Source organism: Trichoplax adhaerens, genomic scaffold, assembly GCF_000150275.1.
Source record: "Trichoplax adhaerens TRIADscaffold_12 genomic scaffold, whole genome shotgun sequence".
In the NCBI taxonomy this organism is placed as follows: domain Eukaryota; kingdom Metazoa; phylum Placozoa; class Uniplacotomia; order Trichoplacea; family Trichoplacidae; genus Trichoplax; species Trichoplax adhaerens.
In genome coordinates, this window is record NW_002060954.1 from 271250 (window position 1) to 289191 (window position 17942).

At 33.2% G+C, this 17942-nt stretch overlaps 5 protein-coding genes across 5 annotated transcripts; 2 read left to right on the forward strand and 3 right to left on the reverse strand.

The window, feature by feature from the left end:
• Positions 1-1926: 1926 nt before the first annotated feature.
• On the reverse strand, positions 1927-2481 carry TRIADDRAFT_59698 (uncharacterized protein; the record flags this gene model as incomplete). Its single annotated transcript, XM_002115817.1, has 1 exon — positions 1927-2481. The coding sequence occupies one exon, from the start codon at positions 2479-2481 to the stop codon at positions 1927-1929; it is 555 nt and encodes a 184-aa protein (XP_002115853.1).
• Positions 2482-5481: 3000 nt separating this feature from the next.
• On the reverse strand, positions 5482-8994 carry TRIADDRAFT_59699 (uncharacterized protein; the record flags this gene model as incomplete). Its single annotated transcript, XM_002115818.1, has 13 exons — positions 5482-5535; positions 6021-6051; positions 6121-6174; positions 6252-6297; positions 6414-6435; positions 6546-6590; positions 6871-7017; positions 7236-7295; positions 7536-7570; positions 7650-7721; positions 8022-8077; positions 8196-8298; positions 8928-8994. 13 exons carry the CDS (start codon positions 8992-8994, stop codon positions 5482-5484), a joined length of 792 nt encoding a protein of 263 aa, XP_002115854.1.
• A 735-nt stretch (positions 8995-9729) lies between these two features.
• Positions 9730-11813, forward strand: TRIADDRAFT_59700 (uncharacterized protein; the record flags this gene model as incomplete). Its single annotated transcript, XM_002115683.1, has 5 exons — positions 9730-9787; positions 9950-10017; positions 10193-10303; positions 10660-10743; positions 11751-11813. The coding sequence occupies 5 exons, from the start codon at positions 9730-9732 to the stop codon at positions 11811-11813; spliced, it is 384 nt and encodes a 127-aa protein (XP_002115719.1).
• A 232-nt stretch (positions 11814-12045) lies between these two features.
• On the reverse strand, positions 12046-12783 carry TRIADDRAFT_59701 (uncharacterized protein; the record flags this gene model as incomplete). Its single annotated transcript, XM_002115819.1, has 1 exon — positions 12046-12783. One exon carries the CDS (start codon positions 12781-12783, stop codon positions 12046-12048), a length of 738 nt encoding a protein of 245 aa, XP_002115855.1.
• Positions 12784-13725: 942 nt separating this feature from the next.
• Positions 13726-15641, forward strand: TRIADDRAFT_50764 (expressed hypothetical protein; the record flags this gene model as incomplete). Its single annotated transcript, XM_002115684.1, has 8 exons — positions 13726-13728; positions 13879-14053; positions 14236-14451; positions 14546-14679; positions 14808-14918; positions 15019-15108; positions 15179-15345; positions 15560-15641. 8 exons carry the CDS (start codon positions 13726-13728, stop codon positions 15639-15641), a joined length of 978 nt encoding a protein of 325 aa, XP_002115720.1.
• Positions 15642-17942: the final 2301 nt, after the last annotated feature.

Sequence of the window (17942 nt, forward strand, 5' to 3'; positions counted from 1 at the left end):
TTACAATCGATATACTCATATACGTAAGTAAAGTTTTTACGTAATAACTTTACTCATGCCAAAAAATAAACTGTCGTAATTATCATGTAGGCATTAGTGAATGTATGACAATCAATATCAGTAATAATGCCGGACAAACAATGAGAGCTAAAATGCTTCAGTAAGTAGTAACCTATTTGTTCTATTAATACAAATTGCATTATATATCCCATCCTATCATGCAACGTATTTTGCCTGTTTATGTGAATACCAATTAGCTGCATTTTTCTTACAGGTACGTGAGAATGTTATGTCAAATAATTACTCTTGATCCTGAGGTATGTAGTAGCCGTGTTCATGTTTTAAATCCACAATGAATTAAAATGAATGTAAATACTTTTAGATGAATTCAAAGCTCACAATAGGCATTAACATCTTCGATAAACTCCAACTAATAATGCTGAAATTTTTGGCCTATGTTCATCGACTACCGAAAGGGAAGAAACCTAACAGTAGTGTGCAGTACTTTGACCGTAAGACACCTTTTACACAATATAATAAATTTAACGTGGTATTTGCTACTGATTGCATATTTAATGGTAATAATAACGTTGAATTCTTTAATTTAATGCTATTCGAAGATATGTTAATGGACATGATTCATTGTCTGTATATTACTGCACGAAGATGTTGTCGAAAGGTAATATTACATCGTTCAATAAAACGAAATTTACACTTTCATGGATATGCAAGCCAAAAATTATTCTTATCTTATATTTGATAATGAACTACGTAGTATGGCGTACTATTCTGTCTTGAAATGGATGAATTGATATGGTAATATATCTTTGTGACCGTATGATATGTTGTATATTACATGTTTCAACAACTTTTAATATGAAGATGTATTAACATGTAATTTGAAAAAAATAAGGCTAGGCGTCCAAGCTGCCTGCACTCATTTAGTCAAATTATCATCATCATGCATTTTTAATATTCGAATCATGAAATTTCGATTGCAATGCCTAACCGAGGTTAGTAATTAGCAGTGTTCTACGTACTGCTATAAACTTTTTTGTTTAATTGATGCTAACAAATTTTATTACCCTCATCGATCCAGAGAATATCTATTGAAAGACGAAATTTCCTTTTAGAAATTCTAAACGCCCGTTCAAGAATTTTAGCCAGTGTTAATCTATAATGAACTTAATATACTAACTTCTTATAAGCACTCCTTAAATCATTTACTAAATTCTTTTCATGTTCTATTGTAAACGTAGTGACTAATATTGCAAGCACCAATATTAATTAGAAAACTCGATTCACGGCGGAAGACAGATCGAATAAGTTTACATTAGATAATCATATCGTTTGTGCATACTGTCAAATATATCAGGAATCTTTTCCTAGATATTCAACTTTAACGGACATTGGTATTATCAAATATGATTTATAAAGGCCCTGTAAATCATTTTATTCATATTTATTGAACTCGTAATTACGATTCCAGCATCTGTAGTACTGTAAAGCAATATATATAATCAGTAGCAGTAACTTCTAAGGAGGTATGAGACATCCCATGTTAGTAACATCTATGTCTGTTAATCGTTTAACATAGTAAACAATGTCTAATTTAATCGACATGCATATTGCAGGATTTAAAATAAATTGTTAGTCATAACCATTAGCTTAGCTATAAATTATGACTCGCCATGAACAATTGCAAATATTCCGCAACAAATCTGTTGATAAATGAAAATGTCTACTGTAAAGTAAATTAATACAGACAGATACCCTCATGATACTTTTATTAATGATGACTAGTATAAAGGTACTCACAGTCACCAACAGGTATTTCAATAAGCAAAATCAAGTTTGTAAAAGTAAAACATGTATACATAATATGAATCTTATTATATATACAGTCGCAGCATAATTCTTTACGAATTAATCAATTCCACTGAAAAGGTCAAAATCTTCTGATTGTTCGTCAATCCGACAACGCAAATATCTGGGCATTTCAGATTTAAGATCCTCTATTGTTACGTTCTCATTTGCTTGAGATTTAGAGAGATTTGCTTGTGAAGATTGTGTAGAAGACCGACGAGACGGTGGACAGTATACCGTCGTAACCGTATTAACTTGTTCTCTATCATTTAACTGATCATGTAATCGTGATGAATCGGTTAGAGATACAACTGGTGCTGAGCTTCGGCGGCCTTTTGATTTCGATTTGAAGTCAAGAAATTCACTTTTTAATTCATCATTACCATCAGCAAGTTCATGCCTTAAATTCCTTTGATTTTCATCGACATTCTGTAACTGTTTGTTCACGGCTTTTTCTAACTTTAATAATTTCTGATTAAGTTTCTGAGAACTATTAAAATTTTGACGATCAACGGTCTTTTTAGGAATAACCTGTGCTTGAGAAATATTCTTTGTTACGTGCGTGCACGATAGATCATTTTTACCATTAGTCGGATGTTTACGGCTAGTATTCATGGTTATTGCTTTTAAGAATTAGGAATCTTTAAACTAAAAATAGACAAAAGATGTTTTAAGCTTCATAAAAGTAAATACTAGTCCAATAGATTAAGCATTGACTGAATAATTTATGTTTAAGAAAATTTGCAGTTTCGTAAAAATTATCAGCACTCTAGCATTTGTAGTAGCAGTACCACCTTATACTTAAAAGTTTTTACAGCATAGCTTATTGCTGAAGGTATGATGCAGACTTTGCTAATGGAAACTGCAAGCACTCGTAGAAAAAAATTTATTAATTATCGGCAAAGCCAAAGACAACAGCCAGATCAAGCTAGAACATCTAATTTCTCATGAAAATCTGATGATTTCAGTGACAATCACAAATAAATTTATATACATACCCGCTTTAGTATTACTGTATTTTATAGAGTAGAAGATTATCATACCTAAAAAGCTTACGTATCTAGGATAAGCCTATCATATTTTCTAATAAATCACGAAAATACCGTAGGCTATTCGAGCACTTAGTTCTATATATGTCCTTATATACGCATACAGTACCGTGTACTTCGCTATGAAATATCACGGCTAATAACATTAATAAGTACATTAAAGTACGAATCAATATTGCAAGAGCGCCTCCATAAGAATAGTAAAATATCGATACAATTTACTCATGTAGTTCTTGACTACTGCTAAGCAGGTTATTTATCCAATATCCTGAAATTTTGGATCACGTCGATAAACCGTAAACAGGAATATCAGTGATTTACTAATTATCATAGTCACGAAGTCTCAATGCGCACTTAAATGATTCACGTCAATTTGGTTTTATTTTGTTTTTATCAAACTAGCACAACTGAATCCGCTTGTACTTAGTGATAATTATAATTAATTTACGATAGTAATCTATCTTGCGATACAGGAAAAAGAAACAAAATTAAAATTTTAAATGTACGAGTATACGCTGTATGCAGCAATCGAAATACTGAATCTTAAAGCAATCTTGCAAAATATTCGCATATTTATCGATGTTATCGTAGAAAACGGTGCTGGTTGTAGCTTAGTGTATGATTAACCATTATATAAATATCAAATTATTTCGCTATCTTTTAACGGAAGCACAAAACTTGCTGAAGAAATATAACTTACTAATTAAGTATTTGATCATTTAATCATTTTACCACATTAATTCTATGCAGTAAGATCATAAAGCGAATTTAAAACATGCTGATAATAAATTCTGACATTATCAATGCAATATCAGTTGCCTTATCTTTGTTAAAGAAATCATGTTAATAATGATGAAGAAAAAGGCTTATTATATTTACTGAAACAATGGATTCTTAATCACTCTAATAACTCCATTCAGTAACTTAATCAGTAGTGTCAATTAAGAATTTAAGCCAATTAGTTATTTACAGTAAATTAATTAATTGTTATCTTAGTTTGGTAACTTACATCAGTACTACTTCGTCTCGACGCTTTATTTTTCCTTAATTTATATTTATACAATACAGAAATGTAAATTTACTGAGATAATTCAATCACAATGAAATAAAATCCCATGATATGAATTTATATATATGCTATTAAAATTAACTACTATAACCAGTAGTTCATGTTCACTAGCAATGAAGCAATTTGAAACAACCAGAAAGCACAGATACATAGAAACTCTAGTTAGCCGCTCCTAAAATATCATCGGCGTAAAGAACATCATATACGCCGACAAAATACACTATAACACGCATAATTAACTTAACGAGCTTGATAATTAGAGCTAAAACAAAAAACACGTAGACAAGTATAGATTCACAATATTCAAGTTATGACCCTGCTTGGGCAACGTTGTGGACGCTTTCATATTAATCTGGTAAACTCTATCTCCTTTACTTTGCACCATAGATAACTAAAGATTGAAGAGCACTGGAACCATGTAGCTTACAATGAATAAGTTAAACAGTAATTGAAGCATGACTACTAAACGTAACATGTGACTGACATTAGCTTCATGACAACAAAAAATGCTTTACCATTGATGTAGCCAGCATCCATGTGACTTAGCTATCTTTAACACTAGTACAGTACAGTACTATCACCACTGAGAACTCACAACACTCTATCTAACTTTATACTGAACTCCCTATTCTATTGTGTACAGAACTGATTACTCTCAAGAAAGCTCGCCAAACCGTTGCACCCTGTATTGTAGTATGAAGTTAAAGTACAGCAGGTCGGGAGAATTACACTACATCTACAGTAACTGCGGTGTGTACACTGCATTTGGCTTCCGATATTTACAATAGACAGAAATGTTGCTAAAATAAAACAGAACATTAATATTTCAGAGCATAGTTGCCAATTTCAAGGGATTAATCAAATCTAAGATTTATATACAGGATAGGTAATCAGAAATTCTGAGCAAAAGAGGCATCTGATTTGCTGGCGAATATGGACACAGAGTCGGTCACCACACAAGGAAATCATTGACCTTAATCATGCAGCGACAATCAATTTATAAAATCAATTTATAGTAAACTGGGATTACAAATAATTTCAATGCATGTAATGTTTAGGCCAGATGATTCTGGATACAGCCATATACCCACACTTTTGCCATAAAAAAGGTTAAACAAACCGAAGTACCTATCAAATTCCAACCTCTACAGTGAGCAGAAAGTACTGTACGGTACAACATAAAATTTCATTTGATTTGATATATCTGAATTTACTCTTACGAAGACGGATAATTCTACAATTTATCAAACCAGCTTAAAATACAGCAGCAGTTAGACAACGTTGCAAATGTATTTAACGGTAAAATATAAATACCCTGTTTGGAAATTACATCACCATTTATTGTACCCAAATATTGAACTTCGAATGAACTAGCATTGTTTGTGAATATCGATTGAAAAAGTTGTACGTATGGACTATAAACCAACATTAGCATACAATCTGTCGCAGCTAACGTTGAGATGTTAATAGGATCTTTTAACTATATAAAACTAGTTATTATACAGACTCGTATGTGTAAAATATAGGTATAATGGTGAGCTTGTTAATAAGCTATGAACGTAATAAAATTACAATTTATGACTAAAATTTATATCAAATTAATTTATAATTTTATACGATAATTTTGCGACATAATTTTAATAAAAATTTTAAAATAAGCCTGAATATCATACAAATGAGCCTGTGAGAGCTAAGGGTATAGGCCTAAAAAGCGAAAAGCACAAATACGACATCACAATAACAGTACAATATAGTATAATTGTGCCATATATCAAATAAACCATTGTGTTAGTGCGTACAGCAAAAAATTTACAAATTTTTAGCATGTTATATCACTAGATAATAACTCAGGTACTGCGTCTCTTAATAGAGTATTTTCCATTAATCAACTGGGTAATGGAAATTCTCATTTTGGATCCATCGGCAGTTTTTTTTACCAAGAACTAAAGATATTGATTCCAGGAGAAAAATATATGAATAATTCATTCGATAACATTATCGAAAAATAATTAAATGAAATTTTCTGTATCCTATACCTCATTATGACCGATGGAACTCAATATACCACTGCAAGATTGAGAAAAAATAAAATAATTAGGATATTTATAAAGCCCTTCCAGCAATGAATAGGAATACCTAATACGCGCGGTATCTTTTCCTTCAATATATACATGTTGACCGCGATGATACCTTGAGATGAAAGAAATCATTCACAACTTACAATTGGAATCCATACATGAAGATCTACAATTCAATTGATGACCTACCATCTTTTCTCATAAAATAATTTACCATCTTCTATTCGCGCTTCTGCTGAAATAGAAACATCGGATGCTGCTTTTTGATAATTATGCAACATATGAGATACATTGCCCAACGATATTATCGTCACGTTATCCAAATAATTCCTGCATTTATCTATGGCTCACCTTTACTATTTATTGGTTTGGACTAAGCATAGAAGAAACGTAAAGTGAAGTAACATTAGTAAAGGCGAGCATGACGTATTAAGAAATTAGCACGAAAAGAGATATTGTATAAATTCATTATAACAAGAATACCTTTTGTAATAGCTTTAAATCATCAAGAATTTCCTGTTCTGAAATCTGAAGGTTGATTTGAAGTGTGTTGGTTATGGAAAATACTTACGGACAATATTGAAATCGCTTTATAAACATATTGTAAGAGTAGCTTAAGAAATTCTAAGTACAGACAGTGTAAGATATTTTGATTTTGTTTCTTTCTCTTTTCCTGAGTGGGCCCCGAGTCGTTCATTTTACGACGCAATTTGCGTGTAGGTATAGTTCGAAATTCTGCCTCTACAGTAGCCGATAGTTACATCACATTTTTTGCTTTACGATTAAGTTAGTAAATCAAAACTCGAACCGACGTTAGCAGGCAATAAATGACGTATGTTTTATTCAACATGCCTGAATTTCCAGTTATCTCCATAACTTGGCGTTCAGCATCTACAGTTCGTTTCTTATCCTGTAAGTCACTAAGGATTGAATCTTTTAATTCTTTAATCAGGTTCTATATAAGAAACGAAGTAATCTTTTAAAATTAAATGTACTACAGATCACAGGATAGAGTATAAAATCCCTTTTACTATGTTTAGCTTTACAATTATTCTCTGACCATACGTAATACTGAAGTTCTAGATTTAAAATTCTAATCTAACACGCAATATTAGTCCGAAGCCATTTGCTATCACCTTCGGCATCTACAATATGCCCCTAATATATGCAAACCTCATGATCTGCTAACGAATGCTCTCGTTCCTGTTGATGTTCTTTTTCAATCATGGCAACCTGAAGAGTTCGCATTTTTTAAATTTAAGAAACAGTTTTATGGAATACAACTGCTGATATAACATCCACGATAAGTCGCGGAATATAACAAGTTGGAAGTGATTAAGTACAAAATTAACATAGCACAATCAACAATGGTATTGTATGGAGCACTGGTTACCTCATAATCTCTACTAATTTCTTCGCTCGCACAGTCAAGTACAGAAGAAAAGATTAAATTAAATTAATCACAAATCTGACATTTGCATCAATTTCCACCAGGAATGCTGTAAAGACTATTTGAACGAGTTATCCAAAGTAACTTTGTAGAACGTCATTACCACATACTATGATACGAATGTTATATATTCTTACTCGCGAAAAACGTTCTTTCATCTCTCATTCGTTCTAATTCTCTCAATCTTTTCAAATATTCCGGATGGACACCTTAAGACAGCGATGAGATATTGACGAAATCGTTGTAACATCGAAGTAAAGCTTTATAACGTCTTAATTTAAAACAGAGATAATTTAGAGATTCTATACATTAACTACAAGTTGTCAATAGGAGTACAGTATGGTATTTTATATTCTAGAATATGAAGCGGACTCGACCGTACATAACCAGTACCAAAATCAGCTGTAAGCAGCACGATACTATTCAATCACTTCTCTACGATGAGATACCTAAAATTCGTTTATACGTGCTGTTTTAACAAGCTATAATAAAGTATTGTCGCTACATACCATCACGAATCTGCTGTAGCTCTTCTTTAAGGCTCTTTAATTTTTCTTTGTACATGCTATTTAAATTTAGAGATATTTATAACCCTGTATTGCCTGAGGATGATACGAGAATGCATACTACACAGTACACAGGCTTAAAAGTTTAGACCCCGATTTATCTCACAGAAGGCTTACATTTCCTTTAATTCAGCGAAATCTTCTTCCATTTTTGCTTGATCAGTTTCACTAGCATCTTCAGTATCTGAAGAATTCGAGCTATGTTTAGTCAAAACCAAATCTATGATTATACAGGCATTTACGTTAAATCACTCGGAAGTGAGGACATGATGAATACAGGTATTCATTCAAATATCACTGTAACACCACAGCTTTACTACACTAAAGTTGGTGGCCGATGCAAATTGCTATCTACTGCATTAGTGGTTCTAACATTGTAACCCTAAGCTGGGTGTTGGTGGTCCGTCAGAAACAGTGTAATCCCAGAATTTAGGTGCATTTTTGAGTTAATGATATATACTGTTAAAATTTTAGTCAAAAAGTTGAAGCGAGGTGCAAGTATTTTGCACTTATTATAACCCTTTCGCATGGAACAAAAGTAGTGATTAGCAAAAGAAAAAGAAAAAAAAAGATACACGATAATGTAAAGTCGAAATAATTAAGTCGGATAAACTAAAATGGATGTGTATCATAAAGATATGTTTTAAATAAATTATAATTATAATTAACAGTAATAATAAAAAATTGAATACTCTACAGCATGTTGCAGATATAACAGCACTAAATTCCATTTCTTACAAGTCGCGGATTAACTACTACAAGTACGCGTACATTATTGACATTGATCCATATATTACATGATGTGAAAGCAATTCGACGAAGCTACAGTGGTATGGATTTTAAACTAACCTTCGTCCGATTCATAAGCATAGGAATCGCTACCTTCAACATCTTCTGGATAAATTCGATCTCCCATTTTGAATTTTCTTTTTTTTTCTAAGTTCAGGGGTTCAGTTGTAACGACTCGTAACAAGTGGAACAACATACAATATTTATCGATACTACAGTACTGTATACCAGTACTCATAGTTCAACGGACTCCAGCCAGCGATACTGTACTGTACAGTACTGTACGGTACTGTACAGTATATTAGAGTACAGTACAGTACATACAATGTGCCCGTACAGTGCTGTACAGTACACTAGAGACACTCTACAGTATGTACTATACTGTACACTACACAATGTTCTTAGTGTAACTGTACAGTATTAAATTAAATCTAAATCTATACTGTATGCTGATCTGACTCTAACGTTAACGAAAAGTGAGTAAGTCTACAGTATACTGTATTTGCACATATACTGAACGTAGTACAAATATCGCTTATACTGTACAGTATCATCTCCCGTAAAATATGTTTATAATACTGTACCTCAAGAAATTAATGCACACCTCGAAAATGTAATTATTTTAAAAATAATTTTATAAAAATAAATAAAAATGCTGTACAGTACAGTAGTATGAAATTATATTATCAGTACAGAGTTTGACTTGTACAGTACTGTATACAGTATACTACTACTGTAGAACTGATAGAAAATAAATTGCAAGAAACGTACTGTAATAAAAAGGCTAGCAGTCATAACCAATGTTGTAGCCATAGAGATATTTAAGAAAAAACCTTTCTTATATCATTAAAATTATCGAATCATGGTATTAAATCTGATTTGGAATGATTTACGATTAAGTCTCGGCACAGTCCAATCCGGTATTTAAGTAATTATGTAACTACTTTTGACTATGATCAAGTGGAGTCGTGTTTGAAACATTTTGGATGTACACTATTATAATAATTAATTATTAACTTAAGATAGTACGTAGTGCATTCCACGGGTTTCACAAGTTTCTATAAATATGAAATTCGGTTTAGGTGTTGAAGAGAACATTCGTGGTTGCTTAGAAATAAACTTACCGTACACAACCATTGTCTGCTTTTATGTAAGACTTAAAATACTAATCATAGAGATGATCTAGTACTTAGTTGCTTCAGGTTTGTAAACGCTCAGAGGCTTAATTAACTACTTTAGTGCTTAGCTTCATCAATGGGACGATTGAGAAATTTATTGGTGATCAATCTCGTAGTAATCGTTAGTCGTTTGTGTTGCAATCGTAGTTTAACACCAACTTTTTGACTTTGTGGGGTGAAATTTTATCTGTAGGCGTCCCTCATCATGTACGCCGTACGTCCTTATCATGGCTTCCTGTACATGATTGTCTAACACTGGTAAGTACATTAGACACTTCAGATTTTAACTTAATGTTCATGGATTCTGAATATCAAGTTAAAATCTGAAGGGTCTAACGTATATGTACAAAAATGTACATACTAGCAGGTAATAGTATAAGTACGAACTCTTATATTAAGCATGGCATAGTGTACACTATTGCAAGACTGTCATGTCATTTTACTGCGCCCAAGGGTTTGGTTTCTTCCAGTGATAGCTAGTCTACATTCAAGATTACATTTAGTAAGTTGAAAATTATTAATCTACAATTGCAGTTAGTAAGTTGAAAATTATTAATCCAAGGGTTTAGTTTCTTCTAGTGATGGACTGGTAAGGATAATCCTATCCGAACCAGAAAGAAAGTGCACGAGTCAGTCCTACTCCTGAGTTGAGTCGTACCGATCGCGCCGATAGCAGTCTGCGTTCAAGATTGCATTTAGTAAGTTGAAAATTATTAATCTGCAACTCTCCTTCCCTCCCTAAAAAAGTCCCGACCTTTATACCCGTAGGGTGTCTGCAGAATCTACAGTAAGCCTTCCTAATACTTGGAAGTCCTATCCATAGAGGTACTTATGGTCCTAACATAGCTATTCTGTGTCATGGACTTTGAATTAATTAATCTTAGCTTTTTCGAATCTCAGTGCAAGCAGTAGTATAAGTCTGGAAGTCCTAACCACAGAGGTTCTTCCCTATAGTCCTAACATAGCTATTTTGTATTGTACAAGCAGTAGTATTGTATAAGTCTTTTTGTACAGTCTGGATATACTTTTAGCAGTACTTCGGTCTAACAAATTTACAAGTACTATATATAGTACGGGCATACCATCAATACAGTAAATAGCATTTGGCTTCAGCGCAAGTTAAAACTTGATTACTTATTCATTTTAATACTAGAGTAATATAAATGTATACTGTATAGATATATGTATAGCCTGTAAATTCATTTCTTTAGTGATTTTACTATATATAATACAGTAGCTACTTAAATACTTTTACTTAAAATTAGGTTGGAATGAAACAGACGCTTATTTAATTCCAAGAGATAAAGCTCAAAGTTCGAGAGCTGAATTTGTTAAATCATTTTACTTGATTAATGGTATACGGGCATGAGATGATTATAGACCTGGTATTGCAGTAATTATATAATTACAAACGTAACAATATCACGAGATTCCCCTTTCATAAATTCGGTATATCTTATAAATAATGTATAAATGTTAGTTTGACGCTCTAAGTATATATTAATGGAACCATTAGCGCTATATGATACTTAAATCAGCAATTTATACAGGTACATATGATTATACGGGTATATATATAATTAATCAATTAATTATTATTATAATACTGTATATACCAATTTACAGTAATAGTAATCTCTTTACGCTACAGCACCAGCATCGCTTAGGTTTATCACTTAAACTAATTTTTCATCCATCTATGTAGACAATCTATTCTTTACCGCAACAATATTGCTATGGTCTGTTACTGGACTTAAGTTCTCGATAGTTTAATCGGTAATCTTGTTTGTCGTGACAAACAAGATTCATACCGATTAAACAAAAGGTACGCAATATTAGTAGAAAACTGAGCGGCTTTTCATAACTGAGCATTTCAACTTGACAGTGGGGCAATGTTCTAATTAAATTATAACATTTACTCCAGATGTAGAAACAACGTAAATGGCATAGAGTTAAACATTACATGGCATAACAGGAGTAAATTTATTATTAGATTTAGGTTAGGCTTCTCTCAACTTTAGATAATAATAGAACGTCAGAATAATTCCAATAGCTTGGATAAAACCCAATGCGAAACAAACACCACCGATTACATACACATTTTCATCAACAAACTCCGACAGTGCTGTCCCACAGCCCTTATAGTAGATGTTCGATGGACTTGTCGTAACAACACAACTGCGAGATACTGTTATACAGCAACTTTCTGGAACGAAGTTTCTATCATGCAGTGACTCATTCTTACGCCATAGTGAGTAGCGCCAATCCATCCAAGATTTGGTACCACAACACTTTCTTCGCTGTTGAAGTCTATCTATGGAATTAGTTACCGGCTGATTAAATCCATACTGAGATGTTATCGTCAGATTTAGGCCGTTTTGAGCAGCAAGCATCATACTGTCGTGCTGACCATAGATAACACATCCAATAATAACCTCAATTAGAAATAGCGTGCTTAAAATGCCAAAATATACCAGAATTAAACGGCAGCTTCCACGATAAGACGCACCACAGCCGATAGCACCTAAAACGGCGATCACTAGTCCTCCTATTATTAGTAAAACTGAAGTAGAAATGTATCCTCCATCGCCAGTATAGATATGAAATTCACTATTGGTAGCATTAATCCATGCTCCAAAAATCAGCATACTTAGACCACAAATAACAAGTAAGAAATTAAAAAAAATCGCTACACGTTTTGCATAATCCACCGCCGTCCACTTCGGTTTGCTGGCCATGTTGTACTCACAATCTCATGGTACTGTTACTGTTCAGTCTATTACTAGAGGCTATGTACTGTGCTGTACAGTACTGTACTGTACTGTACTGTACCTTGTAATTACCGTACAGTACTGTACAGTACGATATAGTAAAGTCTCAGTACATTGTACTGTATCGTATTTCGCGTGTTGAATGGAGCGATTGAGTTTGCTCAGAAGTAGTTCTGTTATCAAAACAAGATGGCTTCCGATGCTTACTTAAAATGACGATAGGCCACTGGGGAATAATAAAATTTCGTTTAAATTTAGGCCATTTAGTCCATTTGAGGATAGTCTAAACTGTAGTGATGATGCATTTTGAAAATCTTAGCAAAGCTATTTTTCGATATGGTCTACTGTACAGTACTTAGTCTGGTCTGCAGAATACTGTACACTGTACGGCAGGTACTGTAGGATTAAAAAATGATTGTACAGTACTGTACACAGTACTGAGCATGATGTACTGTACAGTACAGTACTGTACTGTACTGTACACTAAGTTGAACATTGTACTGTAAGCTCAGCACAATTTTCGCTTACAGTACTGTACTGTACAGTGTACAGTAGACTATACGAGAATAGCAAAAGTTGTTTAAATCAGACCTTCAATAGTTCATACGGTATACTGTACTGTAGTCGTTCCGTTCTGTAGTGTTTACGTACTGTACTTAACATTGCGCAACACGCTCTTTATCATCGGGAATGTGCACTGTACAGTACTTATCTGCCCCGGTTACTCCTTGCAATTTACTGTACTGTACTATACTGTACTGTAGTGTACAGTACTGTGCTCCGCAAAATCCAAGGGTTACTCTTCGCTAACCGCTAGTCGACAATCTTCAAAGCTCTTTCTTAAATCAGTTAATGAGCAGTGCGTAATTTCAAAGAGTAGACACGTGCAGATAACTTTTCGATAAGAACATGGTAAGTTGAACCAATAGAATAAATGTTTAATACTTCTTAGTTACAGTGCTACACCACCAGCTAGAGTTGACTGAAATTATGCTTAAAAGTTCGAATTCGTAATTATACTTGAAAGAGTCCACACTAATATAAATTGCATCTTCATTTTAGAGACCGATTCTCCTTCATGGGCACGAACGTGCTATTACTCAAATTAGATATAATAGAGAAGGAGATCTCTTATTCTCCGCAGGGAAAGACCATTCTCCATCAGTCTGGTATTCTGATAACGGGGAAAGATTAGGAACGTACGATGGACACAGTGGTGTAGTTTGGTGTATAAACAGTAATTGTATCCTTCTGTGTAATTTGTACTATGAATAATTTGCAACAAATTCGAAGCAAATATTCCACCACCTACAAAGGATCTGCTATAGTTTCATACTCAAGCTGTTGAATATAGTATGTTTTCTACAAGCGTATTATATAACACATTGGTTAATCTTCCTTAATAAGAATTGATTGTAGGGGACTCAACAAAAGTCGTAACGGGCTCTGGTGATAACTCATATATAATTTGGGATTGTGAAACTGGCAAACAGTTGCATAGAATTGACACCAGGGCAGCCGTTAGATCTTGCGGCTTTTCGTACAGTGGACGAGCTCTTCTAATAACCACTGATCAGCAGCGCGGTTATGAATCTGAAATATTACTCTTTGGTTTAGATGACCCCACTCAAATAAGTAATATTATTACTGTTTAAAATATTAATGAAAGATACTTCTGACATCTGTTCTGCGTATAATATTACATTTTTTATTCAATTCTAAATCTAAGACGACGGTGAACCTTACCTGAGAATTCCAATCTCAAAAGATAATGCCAAGATAACAACAGCTGTCTGGGGTAAATTAGACCGGTACTTAATTGTTGGTCATGAAAATGGCGAGGTCTCTCAATTTGATGCCACCGTAAGCTCGCCCGAAAACTCTAATTTTTAAATAGTTAAATAGTTATCACTTAATCTACGATTTATTATCATAACAAATAATAGCATAAATCCAATTTATTATATTATCATTCTTTTACTTGGCACTAGACTGGCGAAAAGTTGCACAGTGTCACGGAGCACAGAAAAGCAATTTCTGATATAAATATGTACAAAGATCAATCCATGTTTGTTACTGCTTCGAAGGACAGTACCGCTAAGGTAGGTTTGCTATATTATTTTAACTCTGACATCAATGGAATTTAAGGAGCATAGGATCATTACTTTATTTCTAATTGTGATTTGAATTTCTTCATGATAGCTATTTGATGCTGATGATCTGACCTTGCTAAAAACTTACAAAACTGAACGCCCTGTAAATTCGGCTGCTCTGTCATCATTGAAAGATCACGTAAGGAAACGTTACTGCAAGTTACGGAATCCAAAGATCGCGACATAACCTATTTCATTACGTTGTATAGGTGGTTCTTGGAGGTGGTCAAGAAGCTATTGACGTAACTACAACTGCAGCGCAGGCTGGTAAATTCGACGCCCGCTTTTATCATGTAGTCTTTGAGGAGGAAATAGGCCGAGTAAAAGGTCATTTTGGTCCTATCAATAGCGTTAGATTTCACCCTGATGGAAAAAGGTAGTAATCAAATAATTATAATAGCCTCAAGTTCTGTATGTTGTCAAATTTTAATAACAAATTAATGCTTTTGAGTAATTTGAAACTCAACATGAAAAGTAGTTATATTTAATGTTAGCAAACCTATTCGATGTAATTTAAATCACACGCGGTTAATGTATGGTAGCTGAATTTATATGATTTCAAAAATTCTTTATTTTTCTTTCTAATGCAGCTATAGCAGTGGAGGAGAAGATGGCTATGTAAGAGTTCACCAGTTCGATCAATCATATTTTGACTTCGAATTTGAATACTAAACCAAAATAAACGTGTTTAACCTCACTAGCTAGTCCTTCTAATTTCGCACGAGAAGCTTGGGTGTAGATTGAAACTAGCAAATTCTATAAGAACACTATTAACGTCAGACTTTGATCTAAAAAATATCGCAGATGCCGACTTCCCCTTTAATAACTGCTCTTACCAAGCATTAGTAGAATATTTGGATGTCCTAGTAGTCCTTCTTACGTATTGCAAATACAAGAATAGAAAAATATAAGCAGAATCTACTGTATCTAAAGTGCGAATTTATTTAAGCATTGGCACTACTATAACCACACCCTCCTATAACATCCAGCTTATATTATTATAATTGATATAATAACTACTCCGTAACCATTATCGTTGGCTCTCTTTTATACACTGATAATATATGCAGTTTCCTTCAATTTTCCTTTATTTTTCTTTAAATGACCCAATGCAGCGTGTTTTTTCGTCTACTATAAAGTCCGAGGATGACTTGCGTTCCGTTAGGGTTAGGTACGAAGTCGGGGAGGGTTTAGGGCTTAGTTTCAGTCAGGGCATTAGTGCTAGTTTTGGCATGAGAGGCCATTTATATTTTCTACATGGCCAGTAACAGTAGTTATAAACTTACACATGTTCTTGAGCTATTACTACAGTTCTTGCAGTGATTCGCGCATTCGAATTAAATTACCCATACTATACCCGGCCACCTGCCCTTATATAGGTTTGACTTAAATACTATCAAAGAAGCAATTTTAAACGTTACCAGTAGTACCATGCCTGCATAGTACTAATCTTGATCAGTTACTGGACTGTATGATGCACATTATCAAGGGAAATTGTGATAGGATTATGATCCTCCTTTTACTGGATCATCATGTATTTTCATAGTTCATCATAATGCCAAGAGATGTTCTTCCTTTTATATGTAGTTAATTTATTTAAACTATTTTTCTATAATATTAATTTTACCATTAAATATCTCATACAAGGCAAATTTGTACTTAGTCACACAATGTAAAAGATACCATACTTTTCATATTGCATGATAAACTTGTACTCGTAGAATAAAACATAAAAATCCATACTGACTATTGTTACTGGGCAATTACTAGGAGTTACCAGTATACTCGTGTAACTCCTTCACATGAATATCTTAATAAATACTTACATATATAATTAATATACATTATTTATAGGCGCGGAACCGACCTTATACGGTTTAATAAACTGAAATACAATAATTTATAGCTGGTATCACTTCATAATAACCTGATCTATATGCATTACTTAAAGATACAATAAATCTGTTCGTATGAATATTTAATAGTTATGTTCGCAAACTATTTGCAGAATAGATATAATACGATAGAGATGAAATGAAATATCTGAACTAATTAGGAAAATATTTTATGCCGTACCGATTTAAAGTGATATCAAGAATTAAATAAACGGCCATTATTCATAGCTTCTGTAGATACTTACGGTATATTATTTAAATAATAGCGTTTGCCAACACAAAGAAAGATTTCTTAATTCAGGAATTAAAGATGAAGGTAGCATTCTCTGTACTAGCAACGAAATCGTGATAGAAACTTTTTACTTAGTGACTTATACTGCACACATACTACAATTTGTATGATGATCCAATAACGTATAACGTATAGTACTTAAGTAAAGTAGAAAATTTTGTTCTTGATATACGTATACGCGCATTATAATAAAACTGCCCTAGTTAAATAGCTCGGTGTTCTATTGGTCATCCAGCAACAATCATTTCGTTCTCATTCATCTTCCACCAATCCACATTCTTCTAATTATGATATGTGTATATTACGACTGATAAGAGAAGCAATCTAAACAATTAATGTCAATTTCCTATTATTATTGAGTATTGTCAAAATTTACTATAGCAATACCTGTACACCAAAAGTATAATAACTATTTATTTACCAGTGGAATCGATTTCACATATGCCTTAAGTGCATTAACTTCCAAAAGAGAATGATAACAATTCCTACTATCAAACCATATTCAAGCATTTTCTTCAATTTGATCTATCCATAATCATAACATATTGCTACGTACCAATCTTTCTAAAAGCACAAAGTATTTATGCTTGATACGTTTTGTATCATTAACGGTCTCCTGTAACGAAATTACCTTGACGGATCAGACACTACACTCTAATTGAACCTATCATTCATTATCAATCAATTTATATCATGTCCTCTTCCAGTTGCGTATAATTTCATGCTACTTTACGTTGCTTCAGAATGAATTTGCTAGATATAAATGGCGTCTGCCTCAAGATTTAA